We start from the raw sequence: 24756 nt of genomic DNA, 5'->3' as shown, positions 1-24756 counted from the left end.
ATATTATTATAGTAATGATGGTCCTCTTGATGATAGAGTCCTTGACTGATTGAAATTTTCAATAAAAAATTAGCTTGAACAAAGGAATTTATTTTAACAAATGAATTCTTTAAAAATCAATAATATTAAATTATATCAGAGCAAAATTTTTTAAACTCGGCCATGCATTTTGGCATTTACAATTTACCTTTTTAATTTGGATATTTATATAAATATGAATTTCTAAAGACTTTGTTATTTACAAATGACTGTAACAAGACCTCGATAATCTGAAACCCTAATAATGTACGTATTTTAAAGCCTGAATCTATATTCCGAAAATATTTAGTAAATAATATTTGCTACATAGTCTCACTTGATATCGGCTTTAAGCTTTTTATTTTCACAATTTTCCTTTATTTTTATAGATATTCTTAGAGTTGCGTACCAAAAGGGTAAAATGAGACCCTATTAGTAAGCCTCCGCTGTCTGTCTGTCTGTCTCCAGGCTGTATCTGATAAATGGTGATAGCTAGAAAGCAGACATTTTCACAAATGATGTATTTCCGTTGCTGCTATAAAATAAAATATTAAGGGGGGTCCCCACTCCCCATACAATAAATGATTTTCTATTAAAGTACGGAACCCTTCGTGCGCGAGTCCGACTCGCACTTCGACCGGCTTTTTAATTCAGTTTATCGAGGCCTCATTTTATATCCAAATGCTAAGCTAATTTTATTAAACTGACATTAGAATATTTGAACACTTTTATGTGCAATTTTTTTCTACTCAATTTCCATTTTTTTATCACTTATCGATATTAATCAGATAATAAACAACATAATTACTTACTTCTGATAACTAACTCAATAGTAAAGAACTACGAAATTCTGGTTGGTCGTAATAAAAGTTCATGAAAGTTTACCTCAGTTTTTAGAAAAGTTTGAGATTATTAAACATACAACAATTTTAAATATACAACAATTTAATAATGAATTTACTCAAAACACGTTTTAAATTAAGTTCCACTTAATATACATAACACTATTTACAGTACAGAAATGAAGTAAAATTATTGAGATGAATTAAAACACATTTTAATACTTCCTGAGCATCTATGAGCATTATTTCAAACCGCTTATAACAATAATGAGCAAATTATTTCATCATTCTATAGATTTATTACATTTCCACATAAAATTTAGTAATTTAGATGAATACGTATTTGATCAATCTATTTATTATGCCCGCAGTGAAACCTGTAATAAAATCAAATATAAATAACATTAGTAATGATGAAGAACTTTTTACGAATAAAATGCAAAAGAGATTTCCTGCAGATTAAAAAACGCTTGATTTTGGCTTTACCTTACTCGAAACCATTTTTTAATATGGGATTTTAAGCTATTGCATAGCTTCTATCGCCGGCTTTGAGCGCGGGGACCGAATCCAGAAATTCCGTAACGAAAAAACCTCACGCTCCTCACTCCGACGGGCACGGAGGTGTGGCTTGAAGGCATAGCATGCAATAGCTTTACCGCGGCAGTCCCCAAGTGCCACACGTCTTTTTTTATGATTTATTTTCTACTGGTAGAGACTTTGTAAGCATTCATTTATTTTAAATTATTTAAAACATTCGTACAAATAAATATTGATTACATTAAACGAAAATGGCTATTGAAAAAAAATTGTAAGAAGTTACTAATTTTAAATTACCTTCATTTACAGGATAAGTATGTATATGTTCAGTTTTTCATCCTATTCATCAATTTTGGTGCTTTCTCGGTTAGCTACCTATGATGTGGGGTTCTACAAGTCTCTGTAAATAAAAAGGTCAATTTTTCAAAAGAAAAATATAAAGAATATAATATAATATCTAATATGTAATTTGAAAATCAAATCAAAAGGGTATAAGTTTTAAATAAACTGGAAAAACAATACTCTTCTTTTATATAATGTATGGTGGAAATCAGAGATAACTTTATATATATATATATATATATATATTAATTCATAAAATGAAATTTTAAGTTTATGCTATACTAGTGGTCCGCCCCGGCTTCGCGTGTGGTACAAATTTCGCAATAAAAGGTAGCCTATGTCCTTTCTCGGGTATCAAAATATTTCCATACCAAATTTCACGCAAATTGGTTCAGTAGATTAGGCGTGATTGAGTAACAGACAGACAGACAGAGTTACTTTCGCATTTATAATATTAGTATGGATATTCAACATTAATGTTTCCAATTTACTGTCAAATTAACATATGTAGGTATCTTATAAAAATATATAGAGATACTATTTTAACAAAATTTATTTATTCTTTACCTCTGGAACATTTACTTCCGCTATATTTTGATATGGTATCACTATCTTCGCACTCAGAACACATTTGAAAACTCGTTTCTGTAAAAAACATAAATTACCTAAATCTAAATAGTTAAAGAGTTCTTTACGTTATCAAAAATAAAGAACTTTAAAAATATTCTAGTTTTAAACAAAATAACAGACATACAGAACAAATATTCATTGAAGTCAAATCAAATAGTTTCACCATCTGCACAAAGATCATAAAATATCAAACTTCCCGGAAAGAAATTCCTACTTTGCTTTCAACAAAAGTTCTTTAAACAAAACAAATAGCATAAAACTATCTCACATTTCTCGAAGTTAATAATGAAGTAAAAAAACTAACGCTTCATGCAATTATTGTATTATTAGTGTATAAAGTTTGAAATAAATCTGCCCATAAAGTGGATCAAAATCGATTCAGAGTGGATGTACACGGACTGCTTCAAGCAGTTAAGACCGACTGCTTGAAGCAGCTTGCTAGCCACGACCGCGCGGTGAACTATACAGCGGTTGTACACCTGCAGCTCGACCAGTTAAAGGCTGAGCGACGTTCACGGACTGCTCGAGCGGTCGGTCGTTGACTGCTCGAGCTGTCACTACCAACCGCGCAGTTGACGGCTTGAAGCGGTCCCGACTGCTCGAGCAGTCATGTGTACAGTAAATGAATGACTGTTGTTACATACAAACATACAGGTGAAACTAATAAGAGCGTGTTAATTAAGCCTTTTATACCTGTATCACAATATTTGTGTTTATGACTGTTCGGTGGATCCTGGTTGTCTACATGGCCGAATGTTCTGAAGCCAACCGCGAACTGGGCGTATGGACTTATTTCGTATAGTTCTGTATCAAAAAGAACACCAACATTTTTAAAAATAAGTATTAAATAATTTGGAAAATCCAAAAGTGCACGCCTCATAATTTTTTTTTAATAAATATTTATTAATTATTATTTTTGTTTATTTAATAATAATTAAACCACATCGAATCAGACCCTGAAAAATGAAAGGGTTCTATTCCTGAGCATACTCAAGCATAAGAGAAAAAAAAAGACTCGATTAGTAAAGTATTTCGGTCGCTATCGTGTTAACAAGAAAAAGGATCCGCACATACAGACACACGGACGTCCAAGACAGAACTTTTTTAAACTGTTTTTTAACTAGTATAAATAACAAAAATGACATCAAAAATATCATGAACGTTAAAAATAGTGTTTTTTCTTAATATGTGTGTGTATGTATTATCTTACAAGTGCAATGTATGATACATAAAGACATTTTAAGTTTGAAAAATCAGATGTTTTGCGCGAAGTGACAGTAGTACCCACCTCAACGCTTCGCTTATGAGGCGTGCAATAAGATACTAGCATTAATAAAGATACATAAACTCGTTGTTGACATTGTCCATGACATATTGATGGATTACTCGTTTATAAATGAATGTAAAATGACGTTCACGATGTTGATAATAACACAAGAATAAGTATTGATGATGATGACCATAAAACTAATGAAGAGAGTGATACTGTGGTTAAGGATAAAGCTCAAAGGGATGATGATGATGACAACGACGGGGATGAGGTCACTGATGTAGATGAGGATGTTGATTACATCGAGGTTGAAAATAATGTTAGAAAAGCAGAAAACTTACCATGTTTACTATTATTTCTAACTGGTATTGGTGTGCTGTAGATTCTATTTTGTGCGTTCAGAGCATTTTCTTTAGCAGCTAAATTGCCATGAGAATTATTTGTGGTAATGTTACTTTCTGATTTATTGTCAATTGTTATAGAGTCCCTGTATTGAGTGAAATTGCCGTTCCTGTGAAATAAATTGTTGGTATGAATCAATATTTTAAGGTTTTTAACCGACTTAAAAAAGGAGGAGGTTATCAATTTGGCCGGTATTTTTTTTAGATTTAATATATGAATGAATGAATTTAATATACGAATACTGAGAAAAATAAATGGAACCCATATTGAAATAGGAAATAAAGAGAAAAATAAAGGAAAACACATTTTCATCAGTCACTGGCTCAATTGTGACACAGAAATAAGACTTTATAGCAACATTCAACTTCTAGAACATACTATATCTTAAATCATAATTATTTAAATGTTTTCATACCTCTGTCTCTTCAATATAATATACACACAGCAAACAAGGCATACCAATAGCAGCACAGAGCTGAATATTATTACAAACATATTCAAGTCAAACATCTCTGATGGTGGACCGACTTCACCTAAAATAGATTTAACTCCATTTAATAATATTATTCCTAATTAAACAAAATCTACAAGAATGGAGTACAATCACTGAAGATATCTTTGATAATATTAACAAGTAAATCTGACCTTATAACTGAATTAATTGACAAAATAAAAACTTTGAAAAAATTTATAAAAGACACAAAGAAAACAAAATACTTACTGCCATCCAAGTTTTTGGTAGCATAATTATAAATGCTGCTAACACTGCCAGCTTCATTCGAAGCAATAATACGGACCTGGTACCACGTACCAGGCAATAGATCTGATATCGCAAACGAACTAGACCGATAGCTAGGAGCTTGGTACAGGGGTAGATTCCAACTTGTATCTGCATACGTCTGTTGAAATAAGATTACTTTGAATTGAGATGGTGGAGTCGTAAATCCTTAAGACCTATCAAATTTTCAATTTTGGGTGAAAATGTGAATTCAGGTATCCTATTCTGGACGTGTTAAGTCGAGTTGCAGTAATTTAAATAAAACCTATTTCCAAAATAACAATACAGTCGTTTTACATGTTTATGTTTACTTTATTAATTTTAGAAATAAAAGTATATTACCAGACATGTTAAATATTTGTACATGAAGAGAAAAGTTCAAAACCAAAAGAATATTATCATCTAAGATACCTAAGAATATATTTTTGTCAAAACTTCTTTGGATCTAATAGTAGCCAGAATAACTCGACACACAAAGCTCATAATTTCTCAACACATATACAAGTTATCATTGTACAGTTACCAGTGTATTCCTTGCTCTACTCCACAACCGCGACCCAAGGGTACGATATTCAACGTCCCAAGCGCGCATGTCACAACCACCGTCTTCCCAACCAGCCAATTGAATGTAAATATGGGAACTGTTACTCCATAACCATTCATTTGAGGATGGTGGTATAGGTACTGTAAAACGTGTGATGATTTAATCACTACTTAATATTATAAATGCGAAAATATCTGTCTGTCTCTTCTTCACGCCTAAACCACTGAATTGATGTAGATGAAATTTAGTCTAATTATTGTTTAAGAATTGAAAAAGGATAGGTTTTATCCCGCAGAAATGGGAACTATGTGAGTGAAAAGCTAGTGATAATAAAAAAAAGTTCCTAAAACTTGGAATTTGTCTGTAGTAATATAATTATCATTGTGGTAATACCTAAATCCGAGTTAGATCTGTGAGCAGATTAGAATAAATTCTAAATGGCGTGGGTTCGTAAGCGACTTTAGGATCAAAACGTCGCCACGGATAAACGTGTAACGCGGGTCAAATCCATTTTGCTTTCTGATTCGAATAATTATAAGAAAAAAATAAATAAAGACTCATTGTTTCGATTCCATACTATTGGAGACTATGAAATCAAATTCAAAACTAAATAACCACATAAATAAGTAAGAAGGTTTAAATCTAATACATTTCAATAAGTACATACCACTACCCAAAGTATTTACATCCATGTACGCAGGTTGTGATGTGCCCACTTTATTCGTCGCAGTTATTCTTACAGAATATTTGGTTCCACATTTAAGACCGGACAATGTGTGCTTTTGTGTATTAGACAAATTCGGTAATTCATTATGGGCCCAGGCTTCTTGCCATGGACCGTTCGCTTCCTTCCATGTTAGACTATAGGCTACAAATAAAACATCATACAACTGAAAGTCATTAAGTGGAAAATATTAATCGTTTGCAGGATAATAATTAGAAATTATTTTTAAATAGTTATAATGAAACTGACAGAATATTGTATATTAATAGTACACCATTTCATGAGCCATTTGGAAAAAGAGTGGGCGTTAAAGTTTATCCGACTACAACAAAATGAAATGAAAACGTAATATCAGATTTACTCACATATTTTCTGTATCGTAGTCCTATTCATTGTCGGATAGTGCGGTTGTTCCCATTCAACTAAAATAGAATCTTTGTACGGTGTAGCTCTAAGTATAGGAGAGTCTGGTAATGGTTGAACTACTACTGTGTATTTAACAGAATCTGAACCGTACAAATTCTTTGCTAGACATGTATAATTACCACTTAGAGATTCGTCAATATCTGTAACAATGGTATCAATAAGTTTGTTTAAAATTTCTTCGAAATTATTTTATAATGTTTGATAAGATTTTATATGCCAAAAAGGCAGAAAAGATAGTACACCTATGACACAAGCTAACAAGTACACAATATCATTTTATCAAAATTTAAAGACAATAATTATTAAATCAGAGAAGTTGATTATTCATTTTTAAAACATCAAATACCTGATAACGATGAACTTATTGACGAAATAATTAACATGAAAAAACATCACAGACATTATCGATACAAGATAAAGACAACCACAAACTTACTGTTTATAAGGAGCGTATCATCATGGTTCCGTGTGAATCTGGGATGGTGCGTGATGATGTTGTGGTTGTGGTACCACACGGTGCGCGCGGCGGGCGAGCCCACACACGCGCAACGTAACAGGAGGGAAGAACCAGCGCCCACTGATACTGTGCCTCCTAGTGATGACACTCCCGCGACAACTGTATTGATAATAGTGGCTTTAGAACTAGCAAATGAAATACTTTATTTTCATTAAAATTCAACACAAGTTTGCTAAAAATTAATAATCTTTTTTATGAACCCCGCGGCTTTTGAATGCTAAATTTTATGAAAATTACTATACAACTTCAATGCTTCAGATAATTTGACAGGTAATGAAGAGGATTTAAAAATATAGAACTTGTTCTCTTATGGAAAAATCGTTATCTTATTTCTTACTGTAAGTGTAAGTGAATGAAAGATGGTAATTTCTAGAAATTATATTTAAAGACTGTTTAGTGTTTAATTTATTAAGTTTCTTTCTTTTAATCTAACCTCTATGCGTTGGTGTTTGTGTGAGTCGTTTACTAGCCCTCCCTTCTCCCACATGTGTGGAGGCGCACACCCAGGCTTCATAAGTACGACCAGTACTTAAGTCTTTGACTTCAGCTGTGTTGCGATTTGCTTCTACTTTCTGTGTCATTACTGCTTCACCAGAACCCCTAAATACAACAATAAAAATTATAACTCGATCAATGGTCGCACAATAGGTATTTTTTAAATTAATACTTATAACTTACCCTACGGGCTTCACATAAACAGTGTAGTATATAATTTCTCCATTTGGTCGATCTGGTGGTTTCCAACTTATTAGCAACGATGTGGGTGAAAGTACTAGAACTTTTATATCTGCTGGTGGACTTGGTACTGTATAAAATAAGATTGATTTTTTATGAATATACGCTAGGGAATAAAAGTGGGCTAAATACAGATCTTGCGCAACACCAAAGAGACTTTAAAAAAATCTTGCGGAATTTTTTTTAGCATTTGAGTGTACGTTATGGATTACAATATTATTTTAATTTAAGTAATAGACTAGGTAATAGACTAGATAGGCTTCATAATTACCATCCTGTAACGTAGTGCATACAATAGGATATGAAAACGGTCCAACACCATAACTAGAAAATCCTGCAACTTTGATCGTATAATTTGTATATTTTAACAGATTTTGTATATATTGCTCCGTGTGTAAAGAAGTTTGATTCTGCCAATCGGTATCTGAAACAATGATCTCATTTTACCTAAAGAATATAAATATTTTTCCGTCTTGATTTTCAAAATGCAAGAAAAATCTCAATTTTCACATTCCCCTTAGTTGTAAACCACAATTTTTCTTTACACATATTTTTTAAAGCATTATTGAAGTATTTAATTTAACAATTATCCCACTTAGAAACTACAGTATTTTTATTAATATAAATTAATCATAACGTTTCGAAAACTTTGCAGCTAGCAAAGTCGTTAAAGGGCTCTTATTTCTAATCGCTTATTTCTACCGTAAAATCGAACACTGCAAAAAATATAACTCCTTATTCAGAGTCAAAAAATTGGTTGTCTGTAAAGTCGGTTTACTGACGATAGTTGAACGTTACAACGTCTTAAGGCCGATTGTGCTTCTTTGTCGCTCGTTCCGCGCTCTCGCTTGCACTTCAAGCCTTACATGGAACGCCTCAGAGCGAGATAACGCCGAATGAGTCATGTTTTTTCGTGCGTGCAGCCGGCTCTATCGAATTACAAGACGTTGTTACGTCAAAAAGCCAGGCCACGTACCTTCAGTACCATAAAGAATGGTATAACCAGCGATGTCAGTCCCGTGTCGTGGTGTACTGATCGGCTGCCAACCAACTCGTAATGATGTCGAAGATACTGCAGTACATTCTACTGAAGATGGTGCACTTTCAGGAGCTAATAAAAGAATAATAAATACTATTGATGATGGAACAATGGAGTAAAATGAAGGACATATGCAATATTATGATACAAATTAATAAAATTGAAGGCTTGTAATTCAAACTAGTAGTTAGTGTCAAATGTTATATAATTCACCGTGCTGCGCTCTGCGCTCATTGCTCTCGAGAACAACCTTGTGTGAATGTGAACTGTTTGCGGATAGATGGTGCTCATTGTTGTCGGCTTGCTTGAGCTTTTGTGAACAATTTCGAATGTTTTTTATTACTAGCAATCGATTATTGTTATTTATAAATTGTAATTTGATTTTTTTTGTTCACGTTATGTAATATAATTTATGTAATGTGCTATAATTAATGAATTGGTGTAATACCGTTTTAATTATAAATAAATAAATAATTGTATTTTTTTTATCCATCCATCTTTCGAATCGACTGATAAAAGTGAAAAGTTTCGTAGAAAAATTAAACATTTATGCCAAGGATACTTTTTATTGGTCTTTTGGACAAGGATAAACGAGGTACAATTTTCCAGGAAATATTTAATTAATATAATAACTGACCTCCTTCTCTAGTTTCTTGGAATACTGGTGAAGAGAATGGTCCTGCTCCAGCGCTGTTGAATGCTGATATTGAAACAGCGTATCTGAAATTATTCAGTTAACTAAGAACTTAATTAATTTAAGAAACATAACATGGTATTGAAATTTTGATAGTAGATCGATATAGTAAAAATTTAACATCAGAATCAGAAGTAATTTTGGTATATTTACTTACTAGTTTTGCTGTGTTATTTTATATTCAATATGTTCAAATATATACATACCGAGTTTATATATAAATTTAATTAAAGTGAAATTAATACAGATCGTAACTACATACTGGATTAAGTCCGATTAAAATGTTGAAAGGTTATTTTGTAAAACTTTGTTATAATACATTGAACTTACTGCAGGGGCTTACCTTGTATTTTTCAATAATCCGCTTATTGTAGTTTCTTGTCTACCATTTTGGTGGGAAACCTTTATTACTCTAGTGTCTGTTTCTTCTATAACTATAGTAAATAATACAATTATTAGTGTATTACCATCGCGTTATTAAATGAATATAATATGGTTCGAATTATTTTGAAAAGTCAAATAAAATGACGGAATATTCCTTTTATTTTTTTAAATTTTATTTATTTATTGTTTGGTACAAAATGGACAAGTATTTGAAAATTAAAAAAAATGCATTGGCATTTAAGTTACTCATTGCAATAAATTTACTCGATTAGCTACTTATATCGTTTTATGCAGATCATCGTCCAGATAGAAGTTAAACCTACTTGGTCCCAGATTCTGTGGAACTGCCTTAACGTGATACCCAGTGATGTGACCGTTATGTGACTGAATGTCTGGCGCCGCCCACAGCACGTGCAGACCGCCTGGCTCGTCTGTCTGTGTCACTCGGATGTGTTGTGGAGGAGCAGATGGTGCTGTTTGGTAATAAATCATTTTATGTTTCCTCACAATTTACAAGTAGGTACATATTGTTAAACAAAAAATAGAGCTGCTGATGAAATCGCTATCACAAAACCAGGTAATTCTGGATAGTTACTTTTGATATATAGAATTGTCTTTTTATTTCCTGAAACTTGAAAAATTTAAAGGTCTCAGTTGGAAAAATTATAAATTTTAGCAGTGCTCGGGCTGATATTTTCTTTTGACAGATATTGTAAGTTTTAAATAGCGCTGAATAAAAAATAGAAATATATTTTCTCTCTATCTTAATATAAATTATCTTACGTTCTTCCTGCGTAGTCAAATGCACTGGTTCAGTGAACCTGCTGACAGCAACCTGGTTGACGGTGGCCACTCTGACAGCATAACCACTGGCTGGTCGGAGATTTTGTAGGTCGAAAGACTGGCGAAGCTCGTTTTCCTTGCTGTGTTAAGTGAACGTTTTGTTAAGGATATCTAGTTAGATAAATAAATATATACCTAGGTAATGCCAGAAAAAAATGAAAGGAAATAGTAATTGATGAAGAGAACTGATTTGTATCAACCCTTAATTTCCTATTCAGTTTCTATGGATACATAAGTTTTAAATAAGTACATTTTTTCAAATAAAGACGGGGCGAGTGACTAGATAATTATCTGATAAACTAAAAAACGTTATTGGAAAATTTTTCAGATGAAGACGGGGCGAGTGACTAGATAATTATCTGATAAACTAAAAAACGTTATTGGCAAATTTATTTATTGGCAGTAATGTCACAGATAATATATTATAATACTAGGTAATACTAGGTAATGCTAATAATAGAACGCTTACCTACCTATAATAACAAAGGGTGATGGAAGAAATAGATGGAATAATAAGATACCAAAAAAGTTTAAAAATAGATTCGAATATTCGAAGGCTTAGAAACGGGGTTAATCTTTGGTTTTTAGGCAACGTCTTTATTTTATTAATCTCATCGCCCATTCAGGGATAAAGTTATATAGTTTATTTTAAGAACAGATTTATAAAAAAATTTACAAAAATATAAATAGAATAATATATTATGTACAAAATAAAGACAGTATTACACTTTTAACCATGTAACGAAAAGCAAATTCCCTATGGTACGGCACAAATCGATTTATAAAAAGATAAGCGTATACGATTCTAAATGAATCAACAAATTGGAAAAGGATGATTCAAAAGACTTACCTAGAAATATTAAACGTGCTACCAAGCTCCCATCTAACATCAGCAGTATGCGCAAGCGCATACTGTATGGTATACTGGTGTGCGGCGATTCGGTCGTTCGGTCTCCATGATATCGTGGCGGTCCGGGACTGGACGGAATCCACCCGTAGTTCTGATGGAGGGGTGGGAGGTTCTGGAAGGTTTTGAATTTTAGAACAGAATAGCTGTGCTCCGCGGTTTTACCCGCATTGCTTCGCTCCTGTTGGCCTTAACGTGATGATATATAGTATAGCCTTCCTCAATGAATGGGCTATCTAACACCGAAGGAATTTTTCAAATCGGACTAGTAGATCCTGAGATTATCGCGTTCAAATAAGCAAACTCTTCAGCTTTATAATGTTAGTAGATATAGATAGAAGTGGATATACGAAAATTCTTTATGAAATAGTACTATTATATAATTACACAAGGGTCTTACCCAAAATAGTGAGGTATACGTTATAAGTGCCTGCGCCAAAGGGATTACTAGCTCTGCACTGGTATAAGCCCCCATCGCTGGCTTCAGCATATTGAATATTGATTGTGCTCGACAATCCAGAGTTTGTGTTTATTTCTGATAGCTTCCACCTATAGGATAGTTAAAAATTATTCGTGTGTTAAAGCTTTTCAAATTCATTTATCCATTTGTTATTAATTTATTAATAATTATTTAATTATTAATTTATTAATAATATGTTAGTACAGTACATTAATTAATTATCATTATAAATTTAAAATAAATTTATCTTCAGAAATAAGAGCAATATCTTGTACAATGATTTTAAGTATCAGTTTTACAAGACGGGATAGACGCATTCTTCGCCGAAACTTGGCCAAAGTTTTTAAAACATCATTTTATATCACACTTTTTTATTAGTTTCATTATTTTCTATTAATATTTTCCTCTTTATTAATTTCTGGATACTGCTATCAATTTCTGAACTGCCACATTTATATCCTTTAATAAAAACTCTGATTTAGATGTCTGGTAAAACCTTACCTAAGAGAATGTAGATCCATTGTATGGCCATGTCTAATCCATTGAATTGTTACAGGATGGTCACCCAGAGCGTTACATTCAATGCTTGCTGACTGTCCCAAACGAGAGGTGATATTGGATGATGGGGCAGCAAAATGAACAGGTTCTATAAGAGAAGAAGATTATTTGGAGGAAGATGGAATTTCTCAATAGGAAATTCATACATAGAAAACTATTTAAAAGTGCAAGTGTGAATATTATGACACTACATGATTCAGTTTAAGAGCGAGCGCGCACGAGCAACTTTGTCTCCGCAACTATTTTGTCTCTCCCATCAATTTGTATGGGGAGTTGCGTCGCCACGTGCGCGCACTTTCATACTAGCCCATGGGTGGAGAGACAAAATAGTTGCGGAGACAAAATAGTTGCAGAGACAAAGTTGCTCGTGCGCGCACTGTCTTAGAAGTACTTAATATAGTTAATGATAACAGTAGAATTTTAACTAGAAATAACACTAAAGGGTTAGAAGGGAAACGATAACTTCCATATTTAAGAGAACTGTTAAAACAAGTAGAATTAATAATGAAGTTCAATGCACTAGAACGATTTTTATTGAAACAATTTTATTTAGAAGTAATAACAGGTAAATATTCGATAAGTTTTCCTTCCTAAAACTTTTCGATAACTTAAAGTTTATACTTCAGGAGGCAAATCCTCTGACTGTTCTTTCAATACTCATATGTTATATTTGCTAATGTTTATATTTACTCTGGTGACTTAATTCCAATATTCATTCTTTTCCACACTTTTAATTTTCTTTTTGTTTAAAAGTTGTGTTATTTAATAAACAATGATTATTAAAATAGAAGAAGATTAATACCAACTATTCACAGAGATCCAAATGGTCTTGCTGAGCGGTGTGCCGACGCCATTTTCAATGTTACAAGAATATAACCCTTCATCAGAAAGCGACACTTCATCAATAACAAGTGTCCCATTTGCTAGACTTAGTATTCCACCACCAGCCAATTCTAGTACTGGCTGCCAGGTTCCCAGAATAGCTAGAAACACAAAATCAATCTTCAGAAGAACGTATGTACGTTTTAAAAACATAAAAACGTAATCAGGCTGGTTTACCTGGTTACGTTTTTATGTTTTTAAAATTTGTTTTTATAACATACCAATGGTTAATACAATAAAGTAAAAATACACTTTGTAACAAAATTTGTTAAGACTTTATTTCCTGATTAAATTGTGAAGTAAAGATATATTGTGATTAAAACGGTTTTTTCTTTGAAATTACTAAATGGCCTTTATATCCTACGAAAGCGTTTTTTATTTCGATTTTACTTTTAATTTTACTAACACAATATGCCACACACATGCCACAGGTCAACTTAAAGGACAAATAGTATTCTTACCATCTTTCTTCATCCAGTGAACTTGAGGTTTAGGGTATCCACTCGCACTACAAGAGACGGTGCCTCGTCTGCCCAGAAGCAATGAGGAATTGGAAGGCTCTTCTAACCATTTTGGTGCCACTGTATGAAAAATGTACAGGATTGACAAATATTTCAAAACTTTAAAGCGCGTGACACACGGTGAAGATACTATAATATTTTATCTTAAGATACGGTAATATTTTATATTATAGTATCTTAAGGTATCCGGTATCAGCGTTCTGACCATCATTTTTCTTTTTGTCATTGCGTACTTAGACCCCTGTAGAACCGCCATCCTATTACAACTGACCCGAAATTTTGTGGGTCATTTGTAACAGGATAGCGGTTTAAGATACTATAATATAAAATATTACCGTATCTTAAGTTAAAATATTATAGTATCTTCACCGTGTGTGACGCGCTTTAAGAGTAGAAAAAAATCAATCATAATGTGAAATTTGACACGAAGTCCTTCGCCATAACAATATCATCAATCGGATAATAGTTCAACCAAGTTAAACTAATGAATACAGGAAAACGCATGCATTTTGTAAATTATTATCTTATCTTAAACAATTTTTGCATATAGAATGAAAAGTAGAAAAAATTGGTTCCTTACAATTATTGTTCCTATCTGTCTGTATTTTTGAATTCATATATCTAATTAATCATATATGCCTTACCTTTTATATACAATTCCGTAGTTTTATTAACAGTAGCAACATGATTAGTGGCAACACATGTATAAGTACCACAATGTTCTAAAGACACCCGTTTTATCACTAGGGCACTGAAGAGTTCAGAACTGCGTTCCACTACCTGGAAAATTATCTTTATTACTAGGCAGTAGGTCATCTTTTCGTTTAAACATAATGCTCCTCCACACTACTATATTGTTATTTTCATTATAGAACAGAATTAGGTAAGTTTCATCACGATATGTAAAAAGAAGGAAGCAAGTATAATTATTTGACAGACTGGAAAGGCCGAATTCTGGTCAAGAACAACCAATTTAGTTAATTACCATAAAAATAAGGTATTTTTTTTTTAGGGAAAACACTGGAAAAAAACACTTTACAATTTCCCAAACAACGCAAAAAAGCCACAAAATATAAAAATTTAACAATTTAACAAACTTATTGTATAAAGCCTAAAGCAATTAGAAAAATAAATGCGTCATAATAAACTTTGGCTTCAGCAGTCTCAAACTATCGTAGAATAAATTGCTTATAAGTAGCTGTTTATTATGAGGTACGAAAGATTCCAGAAAATTATTCCAACGGTTATTGATGCTGAATTGTTTTTTATACTAATCTTCTTGCATTCTACGTAATAACTCAGGCCGGGGCCTGGACCACAGACACAATAGAAAATCTATTGTGTCGTGGACCGATCGGGCCACTTGGGGCTCAATGGGGTAATATACGTTCACGAACCAATATTTTTTTTCTGTATTAAAATGAATATTATCTACTTTAATAATTATTGCTTACCTTTAAACTACTAGGTATCCGTTTCCCATCTTTAAGCCATTCAAAATGTATAGGCAAGTCACCGCTTCTCACATTGCAATAGATATTCACAATTTGCCCTTCTTGAAGATTATTTCCAAAAAGAAGGTCTTCTAATACAGGAGCTTCTATAACCTGTATATCAAATGTACGTCTTGCCATTTCACCTGAAGGACTAGTTACTATACATGTATATGAAGCTTCATTTTCCTCTTTATTCACTTCTGGAATGTTCAAAATTCCGTGTATGTTGGTAACACTGCGGCGCGTTTTCTTTTTCTTATGTTGGCTGCGCTTGTAACGGTTTTGGAAAAGATTGTCCGAACTTATTGTCTTGCCTTTGAATTCCCAGTCTATTTTACTGTAAAATATTTAAATGTTTCACAAAAAATAGAGTATTGGTGAACATATTAAACAAAATTACTCAACGTTTTAATTTGTTTTAAAGGGACGAAAAATAGCTAACACAATTAAGGTAGGTATTAAAAATTAATGGTAAATCCTTTTCAATAAAACTAACGTTAAAAAGATAGGGCAATACCATTATAATTGAAAATAAAGCGACATGAATTTTAAAATACTTCCCAAATTTGTTTAACGCAAATATACTGGAGCGTGACATAGGCATTTTGTCACGCATAAATTCAATTTTCTGCGGCCTAGCAAAGTGTGAGTGGAGTGCAAATGTATTGCTGAATTCATTGAACCATCGTGGAAACGAAACTCGGTATAATGAAAACGTGACAAAAGGAAATAATCTCTATACGAAAATGAAACCCACTCACTTGGTCACGGCATGTGTGGACTGATGTAACTAATCTTTATACTGTGTACAGGAAAAAGATTTTATGAAAGAGAAACATAAGAAAGTGTCCAAAATTACAGAAATAAGAAAACTTAAGAGCACGCGAATATTCAACAAAATAAAGTCGAAAGCACAGCAAATATTTAACGACTGTTAGAGTTCACATATTTTAGCATTTTACTATAATATTATTTCATTACTTTATATTTAGTTCATCAATAATATCTTTACCTTATAGGATATCCATAATACGGACATCTTAGATTTACCGTTTCCCCACTCTGTACCTTAATTGAAGGCAGCGCTCTTATGTATGGCGGACCTAAAACCAATTAACATTATTAGTAGAGCATACTTCGACAAATGAGCCAAAACCGCACTAGACTAAGTATCAAAAGCCACAGAAAATCGTGGTAAAATATAACATGTAAATGCTACTTCAGAATATAATATTTTTTTATACTAGAGTGTTGGTAGAAGAGACACCATTTCAATGATTGACTTTTCTTGTAAATTCTTCTATATCCCGATCTTTTTAAAGGCAACACTTAATGGTTTTAACAATGTGAATACTCAAATGCTCTATGCGAATACTTGAATGGTATCTACACATTTCTTATCATCAGGTGAACCCCCAGTAAATAAATCTGCTTTTGTTTATAAAAGAAAATAATATAAGGAAACCATTCTCATTATAAGCTAATAATGGACCTATTCAAAGAAGATTGCTCGTTGTTTTTCGTGGATAATTAAATTGATTTATTAATAGCACCCCTAATTAATTGTTGTTTTTGTTTGAAACGCCTACAATGTGATAATCGCAATCAATTTGAATTATTGTACGACATTTACTTTCTTTTCCCTGCACCCTTATGCTTTAGTCACATTTTCTATTTCGTCTTTATTGTTATGATTACTAGTCTTACCATATATATCCAGTCGATTCTCATGAACAGCTACATGATCACCTTCCTTCGCTATACAGGAGTATAGTCCACCATCTTCCACCCTCACTCTTGATATATTTAGTTGAGCGAGCACAGTACCATCAGCTCTCATGACTTGTCCTAATGAATATCTATGGAAAAAAATTTATAACTAACTTGTTCATTAGTATACATAGTAGAAGATTATTTTATCTGTTATTTAGATTTAGATTACCTAATTATTTCAATCAATATATCGATCAATAAAATATCAGTATCATTTTGGTTTTATCTATTCTCGAAATATTTTGAAAATATTTTAATTTACTCATTGTTGCAATATTTTGAAGGCTTTTTAAAATTGGTAATAGTATTTAATAAAAAGCTTTAGGTACTGCTTATTAATAACGATACCTATAGCAATGTAATATTTAAGTTCAATGTATTGTTTCAAAATTATTACAATCTCCTCGAATATGGTCTGAATTGTGATATTTCATGCATTTTAAACTTTATTACAAAGGTGTAAGGTACACATTACCTTGGATCTGTACTAGTAGACACAGTGAGGCCATCCCGCTGCCAAACGAACTGTGGTGGTCTGTCTGCTGTTGCTGCACATTGCATGCTGATCTATAATCAGCACAATTTAATAGATTTTCACAAATGAGGGTATTTTTTATGCTGTTCATTATAATAGTACAATTTCTTGAATTAACTATTAAATTACTTAGTTGTTATTAAATCAGGAAAAGACGAAAATTTTAAAAATGAAGGAAGATAAAATTTGGCAAGCCTACATTATTTTTCATAAAAAATAAAAATGAACACAGAGAATTTATTTTACATTCAAAAGTTTTACTTACATCACCACCTGGTGTCAATGTTCTTTCAGTAAAGTGTTGTGTCATCATCACTCTGCCATCTGCCAGGCTTCGTTTGAAGATTCTTCTCTTTGCATCTAAAAGTGTCAAAAAGTTCAAAATATGTAGTTTTTTTTTTTCATTTTGCGTATTTTTTGGTTATTATTACCACACAAATTAATTATTATACAATTGAAATCAATTGAAGCCGCGCCCTAAAATATTAATTAATAATATAATATATCTATACTTACATTTCATTGCTATATGCGTAAAGGCTCTACCGATTTAAATAACTTTTATTTACCATTAGTATCTATGGTAAAGAAAAGTTATTATATTAGGTTGGTACCTTTTACCTAGTAAATAGGTTACCTATATTTTTTTCGGCCATTCATATACAAGATCGAGTTTTTTATAATATAATAATTCTCTTATAACTACTTATTGAATACAGTAATGAAAATAGAATTTATTATCATAGAAATCGAATTCTCGTCTCTATAATTACCGAAACCGGAAACAACATTAATTTAGAATATATATAGTCTTTACCAACTTCTGGTAAGGGAAGAAATACATCCCCTAATTGATGAAGTATGTAAAAGTTTTCGCACGTCGTGTTAACCTTTTACTTAACATGATATATTATAGGCAGGTACCTAAATATTAAAATTTATTAGGTTCAAGTTTGTTGTTACGGTATTTAAGTAAAATATAAAGTACTTGAGAAATATGATATGATTAATAAAATAAGAAAAATTTTATGACTGTGTTTATTATATTAAAATATAATGGAATAAATCGATCACGAGGTAGGATTTGAACCCGTGTCTTTCGCCATTCCAGGTCCTGATCTCTCGGCCACCTAAATCTCAAGAACAGCTAAACCGATTTCATTAATTTTTTTTTTATAATATTCCTTGAAGTACGAGCATGGTTCATAGGGAGAGATAGCGTAAACATGTACCACGGGCGAAGCCGGGGCGGACCGCTAATAAATAATTAAGATTAAGGGCTGATTTTTCAATCCTTGGATAAAACTTATTCGTCGAATAATGTATAAAACTACCATTTTAAAAACGTATTCTAATTGCCCGTATTTGACAGTTTACGTGACATTTTAATATTATCGTGTAATACTTTATTGGACGGATAAGTTTTATCCAAGCATTGAAAAATCGGCCCTTAGACACATTATTTATCACCTTTTTGGTCGTAAATTATCATAAATAACATTATAAAAGCTTCTAATATATTCCATCGTTAGCAAAAAGTTCTTAAATCCAGGAAATGAGCGAATTTAAAGCAAATTTGATTCAGCCAAGCTGTCGGTGCTAAATGACCGCTGCTTCTCATTAGGGTACTGTGTGACCATGTTTTTAATAATGCATGATTTTGGATATTTATGGACAAAGAATATTATAATAACGTACCATTTTATATAACACTAGCGGTCCGCCCCGGCTTCGCCCGTGGTACATATGAAAAATAGATGTTGGCCGATTCTCAGACTTACCCGATATGCACAAAAAATTTCATGAGAATCGGTCCACCCGTTTCGGAAGAGTATGCAGACTAACATTGTGACACGAGAATTTTATATATATAAGATAATAAAACCTATATTATAAATTCATTTAATTGTAGCCATTCATTGGAAAATCTAGTAAAAAAGGGAGTCAATTTAGGGATTAACCGGACAATGAAAAAGGTAAATAACAAATTTAAAAAATGCCATTTAAATTCTTATTTTTTAATTGCTCACTTACACTTTAATTTACAATTAACTAATAATTAACTGAGTAAGTTTTTTCGTTACAAATTTGAAAATGTTTTTATAATTAGTAAATTAATATTACCTGGGTTCTTGAAATTTTAGCCGTGAGAGATTAATAATTATGCTCAGTATCGATAAAATATATGTATTTTACGAATCTCAATACTATAACACACTTAATAATAGCATAGTTATACAATATTCTTGTAATAGAGAAATACCTGCTTAAAATTAATACAAAATTATCCCAAAATGGCCACCCTACCCATTTATGAGGGTTGTAATTTCGCAGCCTGATTGCAATCAACAGCCCTGATTGGTTGTTAGGTGTTGGAACGAAAATTTTGACGAGCGACTAAGTGTAATTGAAAAATAACAACTGAGAATATTATCTTGAAATAATAATATACCAGAGTTTCATAATGCTCGTATTCATATTTTCATCCAAGGAAAATGTAGCTCTTAAAAATGAAAATCTTAAGAAAATATAATTGCAATAAACAATTGTTAAAAAATAGTTTGTTGAATTATTTCAAGAAACTCTTCAAAAAGCCTTTACATAGATTTTGTTTTATATCACTACATCACTACATAGTATAAAACAAAGTCGCTTTCCCTGTCCCTATGTCCCTATTTCCCTATGTCCCTTTGTACGCTTAAATCTTTGAAAGTACGTAACGGATTTTGATGCAGTTTTTTTTAATAGATAGAGTGATTCAAGAAGAAGGTTTATATGTATAATAACATCCATTAAATAGTGGAGAAGTACTGTTATTTTTGAGGTTTCTAATGTGATGTCGTAAAAAATTACATTTTTTCCGCTTACATTACAAACGCAGGCTGAACCCTACGAGTTTTATCAAAATAATGTACTAAGTATTATACACATTGAAAAGGTCTACAGAAAATTCCGCGATGGTATATGTCTATCTCTTATGGATAACCCACAATAACTTTTTTTTGTTATTTACTTTTTACGACAAATAAGGGCTAATTTTCGAAGCGATTTTAACCAATACAGCATTAATCCTTAGCCAATTAAATACCTTGAATACATTGTTCATTTAATATAGATCTATATGGCCCTTTACACCGTATGATTTAAGTGAATATTTTCGAAGATTTTTTTTTTTTTTTTTTTTTTTTTTTTTTTATATTAGAGTGGGCAAACGGGCTTGTGGAGCGCCTGATCGTAAGCGAGTCCACCGCCCATATTCATCTACAGGGGTTTCTGTAGTTGCGTTGCCGACTTTTTGAGATGGAGGTACACTCTCTTCTTGAAGACACTCAAGTTGTAGACATTAGGAAATGTCGCTGCGGGGAGGCTATTCCATAATTTGGTAGTGCGTGGTAAAAAGTTACGAGAAAAACGCACTGTACTCGTACGCCAAAGATCTAAGTGGTGAGCATGAAACTTTGCCTTGTGTCGGGCAGAACGATGGTGGAATTCTGCGGCAGGTATCAGTTCAAACAACTCGTCAGAACACTCTCCATTGTACAGACGATAGAATACGCATAAAGATGCGACGTCTCGTCGTAAAGCAAGTGAATCCAGCCGATCAGTAAGTGCCCGGTTGCCGATAACTCTGACGGCTCTTCGTTGCACGCTATCGAGTGGAAGGAGTTGATATTGTGGGGCGCCGGCCCAGAGATGGGAGCAGTATTCCATATGAGGCCGTATTTGCGCTTTATAAAGTAACAAGAGATGGCCTGGCCTGAAATACTGCTTCGCTCTATTAAGGACGCCCATTTTTTTAGAAGCTATAGTAGCTTTGCCTTCCAAATGATAGCGGAACTGAACGTCATCAGATATATCGACACCAAGAATTCCGATACTAGGCTTTATTGTTAGGGGAGTGTTCTCAAATAAGGGAGCTGTGAGAAATGGGGTTTTCTTGGCTGTGAATGAACATACTTGCGTCTTGCTAGGGTTAAATTGGACAAGATTTTGTCGACCCCACTCAGAGACTTCACTAAGGAGAGCCTCAATATTGGACACAAGTATGTTTCGGTTTGCATTGACGTGTTCTCGAGAAATATTTGGGCGGCCGGAATATATAGCAACTCCAGTACTGTCATCTGCATAGCAATGAATGTTACTGATTTGTAACATGTCATTGATATGCAGTAAGAACAGTGTGGGTGAAAGGACGCAGCCTTGAGGGACGCCAGCGTTGACAGGCAGTAGTACAGAGCTCGAACCGTCAACCAAGACTCGGATACTACGAGATGTAAGAAAGCTGGCAATCCACTTACATAATTTCTCTGTGAGTCCATAGGCTGGAAGTTTCGATAGAAGAGCCCGATGCCACACCCGATCGAAGGCTTTTGCAACGTCCAGACTAACCGCTAAGGCCTCCCCTTTACTCTCGATTGCCGTAGCCCAACGATGGGTTAAGTAAACTAGGAGATCACCAGCTGACCGTCCATGGCGAAAGCCATACTGTCGGTCACTAATCAACTGGTTTTCTTCCAAATAACCCAGAAGTTGGCCGTTAATGATGCTTTCCATCACTTTCGAGAGTAAAGAGGTAATCGCGATAGGTCTGTAGTTGCATGGATCAGAACGATCGCCTTTTTTAGGGATCGGGTGTACTGAGGCAATCTTCCACGAAGCTGGGACTACGCCAATGTTATAGGAGTACCGAAACAGCTCTGTGAAAACCGGTGCCAGTTCCGGAGCACATGTTTTGAGAACAACGGCGGGGATACCATCAGGTCCACTCGCTTTGTGTGTTTCGAGACAGAGAAGAGCCTTTCGCACAGCATTCTGTCTGAAATGCACATTAGGCATAGAACTCTTGCACCACGAGATAGCAGGCGGTACTTTCTCTCCGTCATCCATGGTTGAATTAGATGCAAAGAGAGCACCCAGAAGATCGGCTTTCTCTTTGGAGGAGTGGGCTAAAGTATCATCTCCCCGGCGCAAAGGTGGTAATGATGGCTTGCAGAAGTTGCCTTGGACAGCTTTGGCGAGTGACCAGAAAGCACGGCTCCCAGAAGGGTAGCGTATAAGTTTCTCACCAATGCTGCCAATAAACTCGGACTTTGATTTGGCTATTTCCCTCTTATAGACCCTGGAAGCAGAATTATACTGTTTTTTAAGAGCTCCAGCATTTGGATCCTTTTTAGACATAGCATTTGCCCAGGCATGGAAACTCTCTTGCTTCTGGCGGGATGCCATTTTGCAAGAGCGACCATACCAGGGCTGGGACTTGCCGCCGATGGGGATTACAGAGTTTGGTACGAACAGTTCCATTCCCTGCAACACCACATCAGCAACTGAGTCAGCGTAGTCGCTAGGATCAGGTGCAAAACAAACTTGCTTCCAGGGGTACGATGCGAAAAATTCACGCATCCCATCCCAATCCGCTGACCTATAGTGCCAAACGCGACGGCTCCCAAGTGACCGGGGACGAGATAGACGCAAGATTGGCACTATGCTCCGAATCAGGCAGTGGTCTGAAGTCCCAAGAGGGGCATCGACGTTAACCTGATAATTAGTCGGGTGAGAGGTCAGCAGAAGGTCTAGTATGGAGGGTGTATGGTCAGCTATGTCAGGCAACCTCGTAATTGAGGTGACTAGTTGTGTAAGACCATAAGCCATCGCAAAATCGTGAACCGCTCTCCCCGCGTGATCAGTTATGCGTGAGCTTAACCATTGGATATGGTGGGCATTAAAGTCGCCCAAAACAATGATTTCTGATGAAGGGATTTGCTCAAGTACTGCATCAGCCGTTGTTTGGAGGTGCTCGATAAGGCGGTCAGTTTCAGCATCACCACTGTGCGATCGATATAAGCACGCGTAGATGCGAGGATGGTCACCGCAATCCACTCGGAGCCAGATTACAGACAGGTTAGTGCCCTCAAAACCGCTAAGGCGACGATAGCAAATATCTTCCCTCACAAACACACACACACCAGCTCGAGGGATAAAAGTGTGCTCCAGTTTATAACCTGGGTAGCAAAGATATGATGTGTCGGAGGGAGGACAAATTTGTGTCTCCGTTAGGAACAACAAGGCAGGCTTTGCCGTCTCCAGGTGGTGATGGACGGGATTAAGATTAGAATGTAGGCCCCTCACATTACAAAAGTCTACTGATAGTAAAGGCGTATTCGTAGAATTACGAGCCCGTTTGCGTTTGTTGGTGTTCTTGAGCGGGATTTTGCCCTCCCCAGAGTACGCAGGGCAGCCTGAGCGCGAACGCTCAGGGAGGGATTCTCCAACAATACGAAGGTTGGTACCCTCCTGGGGTACAATACTATTTAATTCCGCTGCCATTATGTCAGTTATAAGAGAGATAAGGAAAGGATTAGCGATGGGAGTAAGGAGGGGATAGGGATGGGTGGGGAATAGGGATGGGCCTCCGGACCTCCCACTCACCGAACGAAACACAGCAGCACTTGCATGCTGCTATTTCACGCCGGTTTTCTGTGGGAGTGTGGTAACTTCCCCGGTGCGAGCTGGCCCAATTCGTGCCGAAGCATGCTCGACTCCCACTTCAAAGATCTTTCAGATTTAAAAATTGCGGGACGTAGCGTACCAGTACTGGCCGCCCGGCTATCTATTTTATACACGTGCGAAGCCGGAGCGGGCCGCTATGTTTTTATATACAACGTTCACAGTTTTTCTGTAGTGTAATATTTAGTATCAGAATTGCACCCGTGCGAAGCCGGGGCGGGTCGCTAGTAATTTATAGATTAAAGCACAACACGACATAACTAAACAGACGCGGCGGCAAACTTTGTTTTTATATATTAGAAGTGAAGAACCGATTTATTTATCAAGTACCTATATACATATATATTATATGCTACGAAAAATATATTTAAGAATTATCTTGCAATTATTTTATC

General features: G+C 34.4%; 1 protein-coding gene across 1 annotated transcript in view; it reads right to left on the bottom strand.

Annotated features, from left to right (window-relative positions):
- Positions 1-24181, bottom strand: part of LOC149898736 (uncharacterized) — a 41336-nt gene extending 17155 nt beyond the window's left edge. The window contains exons 1-29 of the mRNA XM_090114850.1: positions 21286-24181; positions 18123-18217; positions 17798-17889; positions 17257-17408; positions 16562-16652; positions 15508-15886; positions 14698-14833; positions 13994-14113; positions 13457-13633; positions 12594-12738; positions 12033-12181; positions 11576-11747; positions 10666-10805; positions 10206-10355; positions 9842-9932; positions 9442-9524; positions 8742-8876; positions 8037-8189; positions 7709-7835; positions 7464-7630; positions 6950-7129; positions 6453-6653; positions 6031-6231; positions 5343-5503; positions 4763-4940; positions 4457-4574; positions 3981-4150; positions 3063-3173; positions 2307-2384 (exon numbers count right to left, since the gene is read on the bottom strand). Of these exons, the coding sequence (XP_089970976.1) occupies positions 2307-2384; positions 3063-3173; positions 3981-4150; positions 4457-4574; positions 4763-4940; positions 5343-5503; positions 6031-6231; positions 6453-6653; positions 6950-7129; positions 7464-7630; positions 7709-7835; positions 8037-8189; positions 8742-8876; positions 9442-9524; positions 9842-9932; positions 10206-10355; positions 10666-10805; positions 11576-11747; positions 12033-12181; positions 12594-12738; positions 13457-13633; positions 13994-14113; positions 14698-14833; positions 15508-15886; positions 16562-16652; positions 17257-17408; positions 17798-17889; positions 18123-18217; positions 21286-24181 (7048 nt within the window). The remainder of the gene's footprint in view (positions 1-2306; positions 2385-3062; positions 3174-3980; positions 4151-4456; positions 4575-4762; positions 4941-5342; positions 5504-6030; positions 6232-6452; positions 6654-6949; positions 7130-7463; positions 7631-7708; positions 7836-8036; positions 8190-8741; positions 8877-9441; positions 9525-9841; positions 9933-10205; positions 10356-10665; positions 10806-11575; positions 11748-12032; positions 12182-12593; positions 12739-13456; positions 13634-13993; positions 14114-14697; positions 14834-15507; positions 15887-16561; positions 16653-17256; positions 17409-17797; positions 17890-18122; positions 18218-21285) is intronic.
- Positions 24182-24756: the final 575 nt, after the last annotated feature.

Source organism: Colias eurytheme, chromosome 22, assembly GCF_061535395.1.
Source record: "Colias eurytheme isolate Ceu_HAF_F1 chromosome 22, ilColEury1 Martin Lab GWU primary, whole genome shotgun sequence".
Classification (NCBI taxonomy): Eukaryota; Metazoa; Arthropoda; class Insecta; order Lepidoptera; family Pieridae; genus Colias; species Colias eurytheme.
The sequence above is the reverse complement of the archived record's forward strand: the minus strand, read 5'-3'. Positions and strand labels throughout refer to the sequence as shown.